Source organism: Octopus bimaculoides, chromosome 10 (genome assembly GCF_001194135.2).
Source record: "Octopus bimaculoides isolate UCB-OBI-ISO-001 chromosome 10, ASM119413v2, whole genome shotgun sequence".
NCBI classification, from domain to species: domain Eukaryota; kingdom Metazoa; phylum Mollusca; class Cephalopoda; order Octopoda; family Octopodidae; genus Octopus; species Octopus bimaculoides.
In genome coordinates, this window is record NC_068990.1 from 7,251,379 (window position 1) to 7,272,662 (window position 21,284).

The 21,284-nt window shown below is 34.7% G+C and overlaps 1 protein-coding gene across 1 annotated transcript in view; it reads left to right on the top strand.

The window, feature by feature from the left end:
* The window catches only part of LOC106871452 (dynein axonemal heavy chain 5), a 358,231-nt gene that overhangs the window by 246,762 nt on the left and 90,185 nt on the right, over window positions 1–21,284 (top strand). The window contains exons 45-50 of the mRNA XM_014917924.2: window positions 4,929–5,172; window positions 7,421–7,533; window positions 13,397–13,561; window positions 15,272–15,388; window positions 18,140–18,280; window positions 20,848–20,958. Coding sequence (XP_014773410.1) covers window positions 4,929–5,172; window positions 7,421–7,533; window positions 13,397–13,561; window positions 15,272–15,388; window positions 18,140–18,280; window positions 20,848–20,958 — 891 coding nt within the window. The remainder of the gene's footprint in view (window positions 1–4,928; window positions 5,173–7,420; window positions 7,534–13,396; window positions 13,562–15,271; window positions 15,389–18,139; window positions 18,281–20,847; window positions 20,959–21,284) is intronic.

A 21,284-nucleotide genomic window follows, 5' to 3' on the forward strand; every position in this document is an offset into this window, starting at 1 on the left:
CACCACCACCACCACCACCATCATCATCATCATCATCATCGATATTGCTGCCATGGCACTAACCACAAATCATTAATGCCACCAATGTCACTGTTTTAGCGTCTGTTCCCCCCCCCCCATACTGGCTGGGATTATATGAATCTCCAAATGTAGCCAATTCCAACATATCTTAATCTTTACTCTTCTTTTTCATGGCATACTAACATACATTAAATTTCCCCATTTTGTGGAGTTTCTTGCTCAGTATTAGCTAATGTAGATCATCACTAATTTCTTCAGATTCTACTGTTTTAATGCTTCAGAAGAAAATTTTGTTGAGTATTTATTTCTGGAGTAAGAGTATGCAAGACATTTACAAGTATTACATTCTTAACATGGAGATAACTTCTAAATCCTTTAAATGTGTTTTTGGGAAAAGAATATGCCATTTAACTTTAGTTAATCAGTTATGAAAATTAATAAAATTATTAGTCATGGAGCTCCTCTACAAAAGAATCTTATTCTGCCCTAGCCCCTTCTCTCATACTTTAATCCCTCATCTCCTGAGCCTAAAGCTGCTCCCTAGTGCTGGTAGCATGAAAAAAGCTCTCAGTACTTGCTGTGAAATGGTTGACATTAGGAAGAGCATCCAGCTGCAGAAACCATACCAAGACAGACACTGGAATACAATCCTGTCTTAGGATGCAATGAATTCTGCCAAACCATCCCAACTCTTGCCAACATAGAACATGAACTGGAACATGGAAGTTAAATGGTGGTAATGGAGAATGAAAAATGTCTTGATATGATCAACCTTGTTATATCTGTGGTATCTTAAAAATCATATACTTAATATTATAAAGACAGCATCGAATTGTAACAATGGAATTGGTACGTGCACACATTTATACTAACCCTCTTTCATTAGTTTCTAGTCATTAGATTGTATCTATTCGACACACTGCTTTCAAGCATTTTTAGCTGATTATATTATTCCTATTGCTCTGTCCAGGACATATTTTGTTCTTTTTACACACAAAAATGGCAAAGTGAGCTATAGCATAGGTTGATGGTTAGATGGTTTAGTTGCAGGCTGTTTCTGTTTGAGAGTATGTATTTCTTCCCATGTGGATACACCCACCACACATGCACACACACACACACACACACACACACACAAACATACACACACACACTCTCTCTCCCCCTCCCCCTCTCTCTGTCTCAACTTTACGATGAAAGTAAACAAACAAAGTTTGTTCTGTTTTAGAAGCGTTGAGATGTATTGTAAGATACAGAAATAAATTTATTTCTTAAATTTAACGTTAGCGTCTTATGAAGCTAAATTTATAAGTTCTAAAATTGAAGAAGAATTCGTTGCTGGGCAGTTTAGTTTAATGATAAAACACTTGACACGTAATCACAGAGATGTGAGTTCGAGTCTCATGGCTGGCCAGTAACGTATTTTTCTGCAATAAATGGATAATTTATCCTGATCTCGCTATTTATAGCATTATCACGCGTTTGAGAAATAAATTTATTTCTGTATCTTACAATACATCTCAACGCTTCTAAAAAAGAACAAACTTCGTTTGTTTACTTTCATCGTAAAGTTGAATTTAGTTTATATTATTAGTTTCTATATATGCTTCACCATTTTGGTTGCTTAGAACCCTACATTAGGTTTTCTGAGTGCAATTTCATGCTTAATCAGATTGATTGTCAGGGAACACTTTATTGCATTCTATCACAGAAAACCCTTTCAAGAACTGGATAGATGCTGAGGCATTTTACAAATGTTTAGAAAGGGAAATGGAAGAAAAATAATTGGTTGAGAAGGGGAAAAACTGAACTAAGAAAGAAGAGAGATTTTTAGATGATTTAAGCAGTTTGCCATTTTAAAATTGACGTTTTTATTCCTATGTTTATCAACCTTTCAATCTTTTTGTACCTCCTATATTTATCATGCATAACTCATTACATATTATTTTTATTTATATATAATTGTATATGTACTTTTATATATTTTTATATATCTTCTATATCTTTCTGTATGTTTGGTTTTATATTCTTTATACCCTTGGAGAATCTTTATGTCTGCATATGCATGATTTATGCTGACGTGTATAAATACATATGCTTCACTACTTTGATTGCATGATTTCATCTATGCATTCAGGAATCTGTTTGACTGCCGAAAATTTGCGGTTTCAATTTTCTCTACTCTATATTATTTTTTTGCATTGGTTCTCTATGAGGACTCTGTAAACAGCCCATATATTTTAAAACATATTTAATATTGTGCATATATATATATATATATATATATATATATATAGCTGTAGTAATGAAGTCAAACCAAGTAGTAATATTTTGAAATCATTTATTATGTATGTTTCAGGTTTGCATAATATATAATCAGAAATATGTCCACTACGTAAACCATCCCATTTTCTTTCAATACTATTCACTTGTACATCCTTTCTTCCCATCCCCACTATCTTACATTACATATCCTTCTCTTCTTTTACCCCCTTTCTTTCTCTCCCTTCGTCCATTTCTCTCTCTCTTCTCCTCTGTATACATGTCTATCCTCCTAACTTAGTAACCAATTTACTACTCTAACCACACACACACAAACTCATGCACACACACAGATATATATATATTGAGATTTTTCCATCAATTTCTTCATATTTTGAATTGCTATAACTGAGGAAGGCTTACGTAATAGATGCATTTCCTATTATATAATATGCAAACCTGAAATGAATGTACTAAATTATTTTAAGATATCACTATTTGGCTGGCCTTCTTTATTACAACTAATATGACTCTATGTCAGAACAAGCTACCCAGCCTTGACTCCACTTATGTGGACACTCTAACGCTGATGTGGAGTAGTTTGTGATATAAATCTCAAAATAAATATAAGCATGTTCTACATATTTTTTCCACAGAAATATATCCAGGTTCATCTAGCAGAAAAAGGTAGATAGATTATGCATACAAAGAATGCCGTCATAAGGATGTTAAGAGAAGGTGGTACAAGTTTTTATAGACACTAGTATTGTTAGATGTGATCTGGTGGTCTTGCAACTGGAGATGATGGAGATTTATCTCCCCATTAGTGATATAACCAAAAAGTCAATATAACTGTTTTTCTCATGGTATCTACCACAGTATAGTCTGTTCTGACAGAACATTCACATTTAAGTGGGGATAAATATTACCTCTTGGCATTAATACTATCTCTGTCACTAATATATATATTAACAAGCTCACTGGCTAATTGCAACACCACCGCCTGGAACTGTTTTTCTACATATTACTAGTGGAGAGATGAGTCGCTGCTATCTCTAGCAATTAAGTGTCCATCATTGACAAGACCAAAGAAGGTCAAAATCACATTATCAGATGGCCTCAGCATTGGATATGGCATGGATTTATCTCCAAGCTAGTGATATAAACAAGAATGCATTTTGCACCAAAAGCCAATATGAGAGTTTCTCTCATGGTACAATAAAGTCTGTTCTAACAGAACATCCACTTTTAAGTGGATATATTTTAGCTCTCGGTATATATACTGCCTCTGTAACTAATATATATTAGTATTGTTACAATTCAGAATTATAATCCATCAATATCAAAATTGCAAAACCCATATACTTTCTCTCTATAAATCTATAAAAAAGTGCTTGAAATGACCTTCTTGTATAACTCTCTGTTAGCTTGCTGTTGTTGATGATATTGTGTGTATGTTTAGTTCATCTACACATCTCTGCTGAAATCACTGATCCATAACAAGGAAAAATATATAAATTATGTATATATATATTCATTTTAAGAATGTTACATTGCTTATTTTTGACTCGTAATTTCATTTAGGTTGTTTTGTACATTATTATATCATTTCTCTGAAATAGAATTATTCTATTTCATTGAGCTCTTTGCTAAATTTTACACAAAAAATATTCTTATAATAATTACAAAACATATCTTTCACTATTATTCATATATATATAAGCACTGACTTATATATATGAATAAGGTAGTAAAATGTTTGCTTCCCAACCACATGGTTCTGGGCTCAGTCCCACTGTGTGATAACTTGGGCTAGTGTCTTTTGCTATAGCCGCAGGCCAACCAAAGCTTTGTGAGAGAATTTGGTAGATAGAAACTGAATGATGCTCACCATATGTGTATGTGTGTGTGTGTGTATGTGTGTTTTTCCCCTGTCATTGCTTGACAACCGGTATTTGTGTTGGTATCCCTGTAAATTAGCAGTTCAGAAAAAGAGATTGATACAATAAGTACAAAAATAAGTACTGGAGTTGATTCATTTCATTAAAATTCTTCAAGGCAGTGCCCCAGCATGGTCACAGTCTAATAACTGAAACAAGTAAAAGATAAAACAGACATATATTCATATTTGTTGTGTAGGTGCAGGAGTGGCTGTGTAGTATAGGCGCAATGGTGGCTGTGGTAAGTAGCTTGCTTACCAGCCACATGGTTCTGGGTTCAGTCCTATTGTGTGGGACCTTGGGCAAGTGTCTTCTACTATAGCCTCGGGCCGACCAAAGCCTTGTGAGTGGATTTGGTAGACAGAAACTGTATGTGTGTTTGTGTGTCTGTGTTTGTTCCCCCACCATTGCTTGACAACTGATGCAGGTGTGTTTACGTCCCCGTAACTTAGAAGTTCGGCAAAAGAGACCAATAGAATAAGTACTAGGTTTACAAAGAATAAGTCCTGGGGTCGATTTGTTTGACTAAAAGCAGTGCTCCAGCATAGCCACAGTCAAATGACTGAAACAAGTAAAAGAGTAGTCATGTATATACATTAAATTAAAATACTTGCTTTATCTCATGTCATTTATATTTCTATGAAAATAATATTACTTATGATTGATTTGATTAGATGATTTTGCTTCATTTTCTTTTTTATTCAGGGTGAGCATATTTGGATTGTCTTAGATGGACCAGTCGATGCTATTTGGATAGAAAACTTAAACTCAGTGTTGGATGATAACAAAACACTTACCCTTGCAAATGGTGACCGTATACCAATGGCACCCCTTTGCAAAATTATATTTGAAGTCCATAATATAGATAATGCTTCCCCTGCTACTGTGTCACGAAATGGAATGGTTTTTATGAGCAGCTCTATTCTCAATTGGGATCCTTTACTTCAAGGTAACGAAGAATTTTCAAAAGCTATTTATGAATATTTTACTTTCTGATGTTTTTGTTGAGTGAAGTAAATTTTCTTCTCTCTAGATACAAATCTGTTCTGGAAGCAGTTTTTTAATCATTATTACCCATCCTGGCATCAGCAAAACTAATTAGGCTGAATTTGAATACTTTTAATTATGGCTTTTGTTTTGCTAACTCGAATGTTTTCTTTTTTGTGTGTGTATTTTGTTGTTTCAGAAATTTATATTGCTTTCTCATTTCCTTTTTTCTTTTTTCACTTGACTAAATAAGTCTTCTTGTCTGGTAAACAAATCTAAGCAGCACCAAAGTTGGTTTCTACCTAAGTTGGTTAAGTCAGAAAAGTATCAATAAATTCAAATGTATTGGAAGGGAAAGAGACAGGCAGCTCTTGGAAATACCTTTTTATCCATTGTCATTTTGTAGAAGTCATCTTCAATGTAAATTGAAAATGCCTTCCAATTTGACTTGGCTTTGAAGAGTCATTACTTTGCAATGAGTTATAGTAAAAATTCTAGTTCTGCAGTTCTAACCCAGTTTATCTTTACTAAACTGACAAAATAACTTTATGTTCGTCATATAATTCATATATAAGGTAGGTTATTTGATCACAGTTTGAAGTATCTTGGCAGGATATTCAAAAGTTGGAGCAAGAAAAAATCTAAAGAAATTCAAGTGAATGAAAAGCAAATACAAGCACAGGGTGTAAACAAGAAGTTTTTCTGAAATGAGGATAAACTTTGTTTCTCACTCAGAAGGGTGCTTGATTTCTGTGACAGTTCAAACAATGATAGATTTAAATTGTGGTAATTAGTGGTTCGGGACTCAGCAAGAGATGTAGCTAGTTGCTGTAGAGGACTTGAACTATTTCAGGTAACCCGCTGCAAAGTGTGAATAATCATTATCAAAGTGATTAAATAAATGTCAGATGCACAGCACAGGTATTGACAGCCTACCACCAGTGGCTTGTGAGAGAATACCTGAGAACAACTTAAAACTAATTTTAATATAATTTTTCTGTTCATAAGGAAGCCAGGCTATGAAGTCCATACTTGTAAAATATGGATAGAGCAGTAAATGCAGGGGATAAAATAATTGGACATGAAAGAGTTGAGAAGAATAAACTATATGAACAATGAAAAGGGTTTAGGCATAAGTGAGTTTAGGAAGTGACTGATCAAAGATATTTGCCAAATCTATGCTAGCAAAATAATTACAGATATCTGATGTAAATGAGAACTGGGTGATAGGTGAAAATTATGTTTTGATAAATAGATCCAATGAAAACTAAGGCAAAATGTGGAATGAAGAGTGGAATTGTTGTCTTTGATAGCTGGTGTTACACTAGATAGGCACAACATAAAATTTATAATAGATGTACTGTGTTTTAACGAACATGTAATTTTAGTCTGATCATGAAAAGTAAACAGTATTTGTACACGTTTTTATCTCTTCATGAATAGGCTATGCATGACTGAGCAGACCAGTTTCTAGTCTTCTTGCAATTTCAATAAAGAAAGAATATTGACCTTCTATTCTTAAAGTGAAAAGCTGATTAAAAAGTTATTTAAACTACATTCAGATTATGACTCAAGCTTCTCAATCTAATTTGCATAACAAAACCTTAAATTAACATACATAGAAATATATTATAGATTTAATTGAGAATATTTTAAAATATATTAAAAACAAAGTAATGACCATTGTAGTTACTAACCTCACTATTATCAGCAGCAGCACCACCACCACCACTGTCACCACAGAAGAGGCAGTTAAGCTATTACTCCAAATTCTATCATGTCACTAAGGACAGGTCATTAAATTTGCTTGTTCTAGATTCCTGGCAAATAGAATTAGTTAGTTCTCTCTTCGGGTGAAAATAACTTTTTCTGCTTCAATAGAAACGGAAAACTGAGAAGTGGCCGCTGTCCTAACCAACAACTGATTAATTATTGTCAATTAATCCAAATGAAAAAGTGGAGAAGTACATTAGGAAAAGTTAACTGCATTTTGTTCTTTTCAATTAGTTTTTCCCACTAAAGAAAATGTGAAATGTTGCTATCTCCTGTAGATTAGAATGACTTTATTGTTCAAGGTTAAACTATTATGTTAATATACAAGTTAAGCAAATATAATTTTTAATTAGCTAAGTTACTTTCTTGTAATCTCCTTCAGTTTAATAGGAAATGGTATTTAAGTATATTAAAACTAACATTTATCTTCATTCTAGCCTGGCTTGCTACCAAACCAATTGGGATAAGATCTATTGTGTACAGCATATTTGAAGAGACTTTTACCATCTCTTACATATTCTTAATTCAAAATTTATGTGCCAAAATCCAGGTATGTATCTTTATAAATTCATAATTAAATTTTAAGGAAACATTACAAACATATGTTGGATTACAGCTTAGCCATTTGGCATTCAGGATTACTCTACAAATTTGAACACAGTTGTTTTCAATTAATCATATATATCTTATAACTGTGATATTTTCTGGAGAATGTAATTCTTTATTTTTAGAATTACATTGTAGGGTAGGTGTGAAAGGATAGATCTGGTTGGTTTGAACATGAAACAGGTAGAATATTTAGGTTGAACATGATTGGCTTAAATGCTAAACGGTTGAATTTCAGTTAAAATAAAAGCTGTAGTCTCTTGATTTATTTTAGAATTTTGCTATTGAATAACTTACCATATTCCTTCACAAACAAGATGATTAACATAATATTAACTAGAAAGAAGCACTTGCAATGCCTGGGAAATAAAATACCTAGAGGCTAATTTGTTGTATGAGAATCATACTAATTTTGCATTAAATATCTTCTTCGAAACACAAATACTTGTATTATTTGTAAGACAGAGCTGTTAGCTGGCAGAATTGACACTGTGTCAGAAAAGTGCTTAGCGACATTTCTTCCAGCTCTTTATGCTCTGAGATGAAATTCTGCCAAGGTCAGGTTTACTTTTATCCTTCCAGGATTGATGAAACGAGTACCAGATAAATGCTGAAGTTGAAGAAATCAACCAAACCTTCCTGTCAAAATCTCAGGCCTTGTGCCAAGAGTAGAAAGAATTATTTGTAACTGAGATACTTTTTTTGTTTTCTTAAGATTTCACTTCCATTTCAATAACATTCTCTCTCCGTCTCTCTCTCTCTCTCTCCCCCTCTCACACGCACACACACACACACAATGCTTGCTTAGCTACCACTTGCAAGCAAATATGACCTCAGGCGCTCATGTAGTCACAAGCTGATATAGACACCCTCTCAACTCATCCATGCCTGATCCAGCAGAATATAGATGTGGTGACAGCTACAAGTAGTGAGAGAGAGAGAGAGAGAGAGAGAGAGAGAGAGAGAGATGTGTTGGCGACAGGCTGGTAATCATTTTTAACTGAGTTGAGAGGATCAACATAAAATGAAGCACCTTGCTTAAGAACACAACATACTGCCATGTCTGTGGATCAAATCCATGACCTTATGAACATGAGTCCTAAGCACAAAGTGACATGTCTTCACACACACACACACACACACACACGCGCGTGTGTGTAGATATATGAAGGTAGTTAGCTGGCAGAAACGTTAGCACCCCGGGTGAAATGCTTAGCGATATTTCGTCTGTCTTTATGTTCTGAGTTCAAATTCCGCTGAGCTTGACTTTGCCTTTCATCGCTTTGGGGGCGATAAATTAAGTACCAGTTGTGTACTGGGGTCAATAAATTAAGTACCAGTTGCGTACTGGGGTCAATAAATTAAGTACCAGTTGCGTACTAGGGTCAATCTAATCTCACCAAAAATTTCAGGCCTTGTGCCTAAAGTAGAAAAGTATATGTGTGTGTGTGTGTGTGTGTGTGTGTGTGTGTGTGCATGTGTGTATGTATACATGTGCATATGTATGTATTTATTTATTGATATGTAACCATTTGGAGAAGTACTCAATATAGATATAGTGTGCTATACCACTTTAGCTGATGTAGCTTTCATCCAGGATTAGTATAAGTGAGTGGAGAAGAAAAATAAGGAAAATGCAAATTGAGGGCAAACAATAGAGAGAAAAGATAAAAGAAAGAGAGAAGAAAATGATGTATATGTGTGTGGACATGCATAGACACACATGTGCGCACACACACACTTATACAAAGTACGTGCACATGCGCACATACACGGATGTACATGTGCACATGTCTCTCACGTATGCATGTGCATGATCATGCAAATGTACATACACACACTTGGATCCTGTTAATGGTCAGGGTTTAAATTCAACTAAATGAAAAGGATCTCGTGTCATATTATTATTATTAATATATACTTAGATTATTAATATATAGATAGATTCTTTACAAAATTTGGATAAAATTATTAAAGGATACATGCAAAAAATGCATCACACACATGCATGCAGATATGCACATAGTTATGCACACATGAGTGTGCAAGGGAGAGAGAGAGTGGACAGGCAAACAGCCTTACTCATACACATGCATACACACACACATACACACATAGGCACACATGTGCTCAGACAAAGGTATTCAACTCCCTCCAGCATCACCCAACCTGTTTGGTATCGCCTGGTGGAGATTGCAGAATAAAGGTGAGGTAGACCCAGGAAGACTTGGGACGAGGCGGTGTGTGTGTTTGTGTGTGTGTGTGTGTGTGTGTGTGTGTGTGTGTGTGTGTGTGTGTGTGTGTATGTATTATACATGTACAGTGGTGCCATTTAATTTAAGAACGTTTGTATACTAATGGTAAAATGGAATGTTTTATATATTCAGGTTATAAATTGAGAATAAAGATGTATATCAAAATAAAGAAAATTTTACGAGCTTTAATATGGTATACAACTTTACAGCATAACATCAACATATTAATTTTAAATTAAAAATAAACTTTATTTTGTGTAATTTACATCACCACTTAATTTAAGAACGATTTGCAAAATTTCATTTCTTTTTGCCTTGTTGACTAATATAAAGGTGGGGTAATTTGCATGCTGTTACAATTTTTAATTGTATTTGATGAGTAAGAGACAAAACTTGATACCAGAAACCAGAGTGAGGATCGCTCAGCTTAGTAGGCTGAAATGGTCATGTAAAACCTATTTCAAATGTAGTTGGCTGCTTTAAAACAGCCATCTACAATGCTGTCCATCATTATAAAGAAACTAATGATTATAAAGACCACTCTTGACCTGAGTAAACAAGAAAAACAACCACAAGAATGGATATATACATTCATAAACTGTCCCTAAAAAGATGAAAAATAACTGTTGTTGACATTTTAAAAGAAATTGGGCAAAAACATGAACTTACCATTGGAGTGTCCACCATAAAAAACTGTCTCAAAGAATTTGAACTTCTAGGAAGAGTCTCTTGCAAAAAGCCATACATTTCTTTAAAAAGTCGATGTGACCGAATACAGTTTGCAAAAGAGCATTTGAATTGGAGTCCAGCAGACTGGTTGAATGTGTTGTGGTCGGATGAGTTAAAGTTCAACTTGTTCGGCAGCGATGGCAGGAAGTATGTAAGAAGGCATATAGGTGAAGAATATCATCCAGAATGCATCCAACCTATAATTAAGCACAGTGGTGGAAGTGTGATGGTGTGGGGGTACATGTCTGGAAAAGATGGAAAAGGTGATGGTCTTATAATAAGAATCAAGAGCATTATGGATAGTAAATCCTATCTAGAAATATTGGAGAAGACTATGCTTCTATATTCCTGAAAGCATTTGGGCCGATCTTGGATGTTCTAGCATGACGACAACCTGAAACACACCTTGCACCTAGTCAGAGATTACATTAGGTCTCAGAGAATTCAATTGATACAGTGGCTGGCACAGTCACCCGACCTAAATCCCATCGAAAATCTTTGGGAAAGGTTGGGTAGAGCTGTGTAAAGTAGTAAGCTAAAGAATAAGGATGATTTTTTAAAAACATTATTAGCCAAAATTGGGGAAAAAAATTTCAGGAACAGCATTAAATGATCTGAGCAATTCTGTTTTGCAGATGCAAAGCTCTATTAAGTAATTTTGGATATCCAACAAAATACTGATTGTGTGAGCTTATTGTTTTTTTGTTGATCTCAGAATAAACATTTTAAGGCAAAAATAGGAAATTTTACAAATCGTTCTTAAATTAAATGGTGCTATAAATTACAATAATTAAAATTTATTTTTAATTTAAAATTAATATGTTGATGTTATGCTGTAAAGTTGTATAATGTATTAAATCTTGTGAAATTTTCTTTATTTTGGTATATAACTTGAAAATATAAAAAATGTCATTAAGTGTTCTTAAATTAAATGGCGCCACTGTATGTGTCTTGGGTGGAGGTGGGGGAATATTAGCTATGTGTTTGTTTACTATTATGTGTATATATGTAACAAATAACCTCACATACACACACACACACACACTCTACCTACCTACCTACCTACCTACCTACCTACCTGCCTGCCTGCCTGCCTGCCTATTTCTCCATCTGCCTATCTCTGCTTTTCTGTTTCTCTATCTGTCAGTCTTACAACACATATGCACATGTGTCTTGGGAATATGTCTATACATGTATGTGTGATTTTATGTGTTTTGGGTGGGGGAGGTGTCTGTTTTCGTAAGTATATCTGTGTGCTTATTTGTGAACATGTGTTGTATTTTGTTGGTTCATTTTTGTGAATGGAAAAAAACTAAAACTATCCTTTTGATAAAAAAAATAAGGATTCCAGAACCCAGAAATGTACTGGAAGAGATTTTACTTGAAAAAAAGGTAAATGTTTGAGAGTACATGAGTCCACATATTTTTGTGTTGCAATCAACTGTTTTCACAAGATTTAAAGTACACATAAACAGAGAAGCAGATTCTAAATTCTCATATTATATGGATCAGCTTGATAATAGTTATGAATGACATTTTAATGAATATTGTTTCAAAAATTTTCCTTAGAGTCAGATTTGTAATCAACAGTCAATCAAATTTTAGTCAGCTTTTGCTGATGAAATGTGATGAAAGATAGTTAAAAATGAAGGTTACTTTTGAAAAAACAGCGAAAATATCATGAAAAATAAATAGATTAGAGTAATGTGTTACAAGAGCTGATCACTTTTAAAGCAATGTTTCAAGAAAATGTTATGTATCTTATTTATATTTTTGATCTATTGTTAAAACTGCATATCTATAAAGAAACATTTTGTTGAGTTTAATGACTACCTTACACTGAATAAGGCTTTATCGACATCATTATAGGGATTAGCAGTGTTCATTGTGTCAGTTAAAGCTAATATGATAATAAATTATTTCCTCATTCTATGCATAGGTTTTGAAATTTAATTTACAGGATACATCCTCTTTAAGATTATAGAATTTGATTTTTTATTTTTCCTGTTTTTCTATATTGCATGAGCTAAATAATTTAAAGAATTTCACAAGAAATATTCTGGTTTAAATTTTTTCGATGTTTTTGTCTTTGGATTTCTAGGTGAAGGTCTTCCTTAATAGTAATCAGTGACCCCAGCAGCCAGTTTTCACCTTATCCAACTGGAACAAATCAGCGTGGATCAGTGACAGACAACCAAATGTTAAATTATAGTCTGTATCTCATCACTGATGCAGTTGCGTGCCTATGGCATGATATTTAACTAGCAACAAACAAGTGAATCAACCTAGCTCTACCAAAATGCTGCAGTTGATCTAACTTGTTTGTTATGAGCAACAGCAATCCTGAGAAGTGATTAGTTAGCCTGTGGCTGCATCCACAGAAAATGCAGCAAGCAGTAGAGCAATATCTTATCTAGATAACTGGTTTCACAGAAATCCAAAATAAAAATTATCCCATGGAGCCTTGTGATTCAGAAATAAGTTAATTTTTCTAAAATAAAGATCTTTTGTACAGGAACTTAATTACCGAGTGCTGAAAGTACATTTCATTTCATGTTCCTTGAGTTAGTGATCCAGCATCTCAACTGGTTAAATACAGCACTGATCTCTCTCCGACAGTCATCTCCCTTAAAATTTATTGCGAGAAGTTTTTTATTTGAGGTTTTGCTCATTCTTGAAGAAAACAGTTTGTGTTGCTTTTATTTTGCAACTGCTACATGTAATGAAAATAACAATTAAAAATAAAAGTACATGTGATAATTGAAAAATTACTGATATTACTTATCACTGTTGTTGTTATAACTTTTTTTTTTAAATATGCAGCTGCTTGAATGCAATTATGTTGCACAAGCCTTAACAATTATGGAAGGATATCTGCCTGGAGAGGAAGAATTGAAAGATATAGCTACCGAAAAGCTTCAAAATATTGTTGTTTTCGCATTGATGTGGTCCCTAGGGGCTTTATTGGAACTTGATGACAGATTAAAGGTTGTATTTACCATTTATTTATAGTTATCTTAGCAAACTGTACATACATACATACATACATACATACATATCTGATGTTATTAGTCAAATCTATATGTATACCAGCAAGTCGGTGTAATTTTCTCCTACATAATTCTCTACTTATGTGTGTGTGTGTGTGTGTATATATATATATAAATACATTACAGTTTTAGTGAATGCTTGTTATCTTTATTTATTAGGTAAGTAATTCTTTGTGCATGTAGATGCTATTGTGGTATTTGAAGACTGAAAGTCTACTTATGTTATCTATAGTATGAGACATTCCTCAAATATAAATAATATATATACAAGATACAAAATGGAAGTCTGTAGGGCACTGCCCAAGAACTGATAACAGATGAACTGTAGAGAGGAATTTCACTGTGACCTAGCTAGTAAAGGGACTTCCAGTTAGGTGGACTTTTCTCAGAGGTCAACTGCTTTTGCCCACATGGTGTATAACAAAATGTAACAAAAAAAAATTCTGCATTAACACACTCTCATTCCCAGTTGATTTTTCTGTGTATAAGCTTAACCAAGCTATCAGTCTTTTGACAGGAAGATTTTTTTTGTTCCTGTCGCAAAAAGACTTACTTCCTGTTTTATGGCTCCTAACAACATTTTATTTACAGATACATGCAGTTCATCATCACTATCGGCAGTATGTGCCATATTTGTGCAATAATTCTGCTCATAGCAGTCAACTAGATAAAATTTAAAGATAGTTGGGTACTTGTTTTTTTTTATCAATAAAGTTCATACCGATTTCATTAGTGACATCATTAAATTTGCCTTGAAATATCTTCATGACCTCTGTTGACTTTGCCTATACTTGAGACCAGTAAACTTTTGAACAGCATCATAAGATAAGGATAGGATTTATGTTAGTCACTTTGCCACTTTGCTGTAGCATGTCACGAAAGATTAATATAAAATATTATAAGAGCAAAAAAGGCCGTGTGGTTAAGAAGCTCACTTCATGGTCCTGTCCACAGCATGGCAGTTTGGGCTTCTTCTATTAAAGTCCCAGCCCACCAATACCTTGTGAGTGAATTCACTAGAAAGAAATGGCACAAAAGCCTAGTGTGTGTGTGTGTGTGTGTGTGTGTCTAGCTACTTGACAACTTGTATTAGCTTGTACTTCAACAAACAGAGAGTCTGACAGAATAAGTAACAAAGTTAAAATAAATAGATTAGCACTCAGAATTCATGATGTTATGCCAGTGCAACAAAGTAATATTGTGATTTCATGATGCTAACAGGAAATTATCTTTTACTTATTGTTATACTTGGGGATGGCCATATTTTGCCAATTAAACACACACACACTATACGTTTGGTCTTCACTTCAGCTTTGTTATAATTATTTTAGTTTCTTTGTCAAAGGTCTTTCATCATACATCTGTGATCTCTTCACTGAATCTATATTCTGCATGTCTCTTCCTGTTCTGCTTATTCCATTTAAATAATAATGATAGTAATAATAAAGTTGAAGTGAAGATCAAATATATATATATATAGTGTGTGTGTGTGTGTGTGTGTGTGTGTGTGTGTGTGTGTGTGTTTAATTGACAAAATATGACCATCTGCAAATATAACAATATCTGTTCCACATCAAGTGTCTTAAAAAAAAAATACATAATCCTATCTTTTATTTATTTCTTCAAAATTTTTGTTTAAATCTTTTAGCTTGAAGAATTTTGGAAAGAAAACTGCACGTTGCCATTGCCTCCTGTCATGGAATCACAAACAATATTTGAATATGTTGTGTCTGACAAAGGAATGTGGGAACACTGGTCTCAGAGGGTAAGTAATCCAGGCTTGCAAGAACAATATTTATTTCATTTTATTCAATATAAGACAGATTTTTAGAAGCATATGACTCACGCATGATAGAGTTGATGTTATTTTCCGCAAACCTTTTGAGCTCTATGTTAAAGTCTATCCTAAGAGGTACTTGAACTCAGATCATCATCATCATCATCATCGTTTAACGTCCGCTTTCCATGCTAGCATGGGTTGGACGATTTGACTGAGGACAGGTGAAACCAGATGGCTACACCAGGCTCCAATCTGATCTGGCAGAGTGTCTACAGCTGGATGCTCTTTCTACCACCAACCCCTCTGAGAGTGTAGTGGGTGCTTTTACGTGCCACTGGCACGAAGGCCAGTCAGGTGGTACTGGCAACGGCCACACTCAAAATGGTGTATTTTATGTGCCACCCACACAAGAGCCAGTCCAGGGGCACTGGCAACAATCTCGCTTGAAAGTCCTTACATATACCACGGGCACAAGTGCCAGAAAGGCGACGCTGGGCACAGGTGCCATCACGATTTCGCTTTCGCTTGCCCCAACAGGTCTTCGCAAGCCGAGTTTCGTGTCCAATGAAGGAGACAACGTTGGCATGGGTGCCAGTCATCGAATTTAGTTCGATTTCGATTTTACTTGCCTCAACAGGTCTTCGCAAGTGGAGTTTAGTGTCCAATGAAGGAAAGGTACGCATAAGATCTGAGTGACAATATCAATGAGGTAAAAAGCTTCAGAAGATAAACATAATATTCAGTTGAATATAACTAACTCTGATATTGGTATTTATTTAATGATCTTAGAAAAGAAGCGGAATGATATACTCTGGCAAAATCTCAGCACAGCAAAATGAGTGCTCTACTTGTGATGACTAAACATTTATTCTGGAATAGGTACCACTTTTCCACATGATTAATAATAGTACATAATGAAGTGGTGGAATTAACCAAGATACTAGAGTTATGTTCAATTTATTGCAGCATTTAATTTCATCTTCCTACATCTTATTCAATCAAATTCTATCTTTTTTTGAACAACAGTTATGTAGTCATTATGTAGATCAGCATAAATTCAGACCTTTGATATCCCTCTTTGTAGGTGAAGCCATGGGAAACAGCATAGTAGATGTGTAATCTCAACAAAAAGTCCTCCACTGACTAATGGCAACATTTACGTGATGCTGGACAGAGGTCAATGGCCACAATCATCAAATTTCTATTATATTACTGTTAGTGTTTGTAGACTCGGTGACCATGGATGCTATTAGCCAATAAAAATATAATCCAAGTCACTCCAACCAGATGATATCTGTATAATTTCTGGTCCTGACACCAGTCCTGAAAACTGGATTGATTTATTTTTATTACAAACTTCACTAGATAGTGTCATTTTCTTTCTAAAATGTTTGTCTTCAGTTTCGTTTTCCTTAATACTATCAACATCAGAAATCCTTTCTACTATAGGCACAAGGCCTGAAATTTTGCAGGAGGGGGGCAGTTGATTTGATGAACCTCAGTATGCAACTAGTATTTAATTTATCGACCTCAAAAGGATGAAAGGTGTAGTCGACCTCAGTGGAATTTGATCTCAGAACATAGCGAAATACCACTAAGAATTTTGTCCAGTGTGCTAACGATTCTAGCCAGCTTACCATATGTTATTGTAACAGTAGAAGCAAACTTTCCTGTGTGACAGTTACAAGGTGGTATCAAAAGGTTACTGAATTAGTTCTGTAGCATACCAACATGTAGCAGCACATGGTTGTGTGTGCAGTGAGAGCTAGCACTGACTTTCATGAGGCAGTGTGCCAAGTGACATTGCTATGTTTACTTTGCAAGTTGTGAAATTTGTGTTTTTGTGATCATGTGTATGCTGTAGTCCGTGATTTTGTCATGGACAAGAAGTTGGAACAAAGAGCCAACATGAAATTTCGTGTTAAACTTGGGAAGTCTGCTACAGAGACATTGAGCATGCTTCAACAAGCTTACACTGATGAGGCAATGGGTCATACGCAATGTGCAATGTTTTGAGTGGCACAAGCACTTCAAAAGTGGAAGAAGGTCCCTGGAAGACGATGAGCGATCTGGAAAACCTACCATGAGCATCATCTATGGAAATGTGGTATTGTGTATTGAGAATTTGTTCCCCAGGGCCAGACTGTCAATGGAGAGTTCTACTGTGATGTTTTGAAGCATTTAAGGGAAGACATTTGACAAAAGTGACTGGGTCTGTGGAGCATGAAGAATTGGGTTCTTCTTGACGACAATGCATCATCACTGAGCTCTCCTCACTTGTGCGTTTCTCGTCAAAAACAACTTGGTATCACTTCTGCACCTGTCCTATTCTCCAGATTTAGCACCTGTGCACTTCCATCTCTTCTCTAAGATGAAAATTACAGCTCAAAGATCGCCATTTTAACACTGTTGTCAAGATTCAGATTCTAAAAGTGGCAGGAATGCTGGAATAGTGTACTGTTGCGCAAGGTGACTATTTCAAAGGAGATGATGCTAAAACTTAGGTAAATAGGTTATTCTTTTATTAAAGGTAATCAGTCTGGGAACCTTTTGACACTACCTCGTAGGAATACTAGACAATCTCAATGAAATATAATAAATGCTTGAACACTTACAGCAGATTAAATTCGTGTTGTACTATTCTGAACTGAGTCTTGTTGATGTTTGATAATTTATTCATTTCTATTCTCCCATATCAAGTCTACATGTGATGCTGGGTCGTTTTGTCTTTGATAGATAACTCAATACGTATACCCTAAGGATTCTACTCCAGACTACACAACAATCTTAATTCCAAACATTGACAATGTACGCACTGATTTCCTTATCAATATGATTGCAAAGCAATGTAAAGCAGTTTTATTGATTGGAGAACAGGTAGGTATCAATCAGTTACACATTTATCTGTATTTACCACATTGACCCCTTTATCATGCTGATACATACACTTTCAATGCACTGATTTGTAACACATATTGTACCTTTACATTGTTATAGCTTTACATAAAATTATGAGTTATGGGTGTAAGTGATTAGCTCTGAGATTTGAAAGTGATATAAAATGAATTCATCCTGGATTGTATGCTAGTTTTATTGTCATTATTACTTAATACAGTGGAGGCGCAATGGCCCAGTGGTTAGGGCAGCGGACTCGCGGTCATAGGATCGCAGTTTCGATTCCCAGACCGGGTGTTGTGAGTGTTTATTGAGCGAAAACACCTAAAGCTCCACGAGGCTCCAGCAGGGGATGGTGGCGAACCCTGCTGTACTCTTCCACCACAACTTTCTCTCACTCTTTCTTCTTGTTTCTGTTGTGCCTGTAATTCAAAGGGTCAGCCTTGTCACACTGTGTCACGCTGAATATCCCCGAGAACTACGTTAAGGGTACACATGTCTGTGGAGTGCTCAGCCACTTGCACGTTAATTTCACGAGCAGGCTGTTCCGTTGACCGGATCAACTGGAACCCTTGACGTCGTAAGCGACGGAGTGCCAACAATTACTTAATGCAAAAGAAATTATTATCATTTAGTTGGAGGAATATCAATATACAAGGTGCAGACGGTATTTGAGGACATATTTATGGTTTTAAAATAACACTTGTATAATAATAGAAAAAACTGTATATTTATGAAAATAGCATAAACATAAAGCTGAATTATCTATTTAGAAATTTCATCCAATAAAACCACCATAAGCATCAATAACTGACTTGGTGCAGGTTCGAAATCATTTACAAGCTCAGATTAAGTGGTTCTTGTTCGTATTGGACATAATTTGAACTATGGCAGCTTTTGAAGAATCTTTGGTGCTATGGGCATGTCCATTGACATTTTTGTCAATGATGTCCTATACATAGTACTCCAGTTGATTGAGATCGAGAGAAATTAGGAGGCCAAGTGTTGGGGGTGATGTGATCATGCAAATTGTTGGCCATCCATTCTCGTGTCATTTGAGCCTTGTGTGATGGTGCAGAATCTTGTTGAAAGACATAAGGCCTTCCACTGCATACACTGTTGATCCATGGCTTAACAACTTTATCTAGGACCTCAATATATGCAGCAGCATTCGCCCTAAGTCCTTGTAGGAAAAGTGAGGAGGCATCATATGTCCTTCATTGCTAACAACACCCAAAATAATGACACTTGCAGAAAATTTTGTATGCATTACTCTTGGAACCTCAGAAGGGTCTGCACATAGCCATCTGTCATTTCTTCTGTTAGTTTTCTGGTCCTGGTTAAAGTTTTTCTCATCTGAGAAAAACCAAATCACACCATCTTCTGATGGATTTTTAAGTTTGTTCAGAAGTCTTTTGGAGTGATTATGCTGCTACACCTGCACTTTTGCCTTTTTGAAATTCCTAAAGAATGAAGTGATGAATATGCTCTTTGATTGGAGTCAACATGGGCCCAATACAACAACTTCACTTACGATAAGATTGACAAAATGTGAAAGAAAATGAAAGAAAATTATATACAAACGATTTTGTCATATTTCACACAGAACTTAGAAGTAAAACACCTTTAGATTTAATTAGATATTTACTTAAAAGAAGAAAAAAAAATTTCTTTACAACCTGATATATACACATATATACACATATATGATGTATAAACATATATGCATATATTAAAGTTCAGGTGAGGATATATAAACCTCAGAGGAATAGAAATATCCAAGATTAGACTGGTTGAATACTTTATAATATAGGTACGCACATATATATATTATTATTATAGAAACCAAGAGAAGATGGAGATAAGATTAATAAAGATTTATTAATACATTGACAAGACCTATAACTGCTTAATAAATTATTAATGTATTTATAAATATATCAATAATTTTTTTTATTAATCTTATCTCCATCTTCTCTCTTGTTTTTTTTTATATATATACATATATATGTGTGTGTGTGTGTGTGTGTGGATATTCCATTATTCAGTTTTATTTCAAGATTTCTTACCAATAGTGAAAGAGCTGGTTTCTAACCTAGATCCAAGGCTCCTTCATTGGAATTTCAACATCAACAGGGTATTTTTTGTATGTTTGTATGTATACGTGCAGGTTTGTATGTTTTGTTTTATGTATGTATTCTCATGCATATAGTTGCATGTCTGGACATGCTCATATATACTTAAATGATAAACTTCTGGATAGTTCCAGTGATGGCTTGGATCTGTAATCTTCAAATCAGCCTTCTCCCTTCTGGGTTCGAGTAGCCATTTTTAGAATGAAAATATGAATGCTGCTATTAAATGCAACTTTCCCTTTTGTGCAGCACATTGTGTTGTCATTAAAATTATTATACATCTGATACTGTTCCTAAAATTACACATTAACAAGAAAATATTTTTCTAAATGATCAGTTTCTCAGAAATAACCTGTAAAATTATTACTTGTTTTGAGTTATGATATCTCTAAAATAGTTTCTTTTTGTTCTCAGGGAACTGCGAAAACTGTCATGGTTCAAGCCTATTGCAGTAAATACAATCCAGAAGAACACCTTTTCAAGAGTTTTAGCTTTTCCAGTGCTTCAACTCCATTAATGTTTCAAGTAAGCTGGGGGTTTTTTTTGTTATTAAAAAAACGTTGGGGTGGTTTATTGCCTATTTAAATGCCTGTTGAAACTACTACACAACTTCAGATGTAATTTCATTATATAATAACTAACTCAGTTGGAGAGCTCTTCTTTCACTGGCAGCTCATAAATGTCACTCATTAGATACAAACTGTAGAACTTAGGGTATTCAATTAGCACCTTAGTACATCGTTCTTGCATGTGGTCTTTTTTTTTAGATATTAGCATGTTATTTGATATAAAAGACTATCAACAAAACATAATAGCAGTTAGCATATTCGCATCACATTTTGAATTTGCTG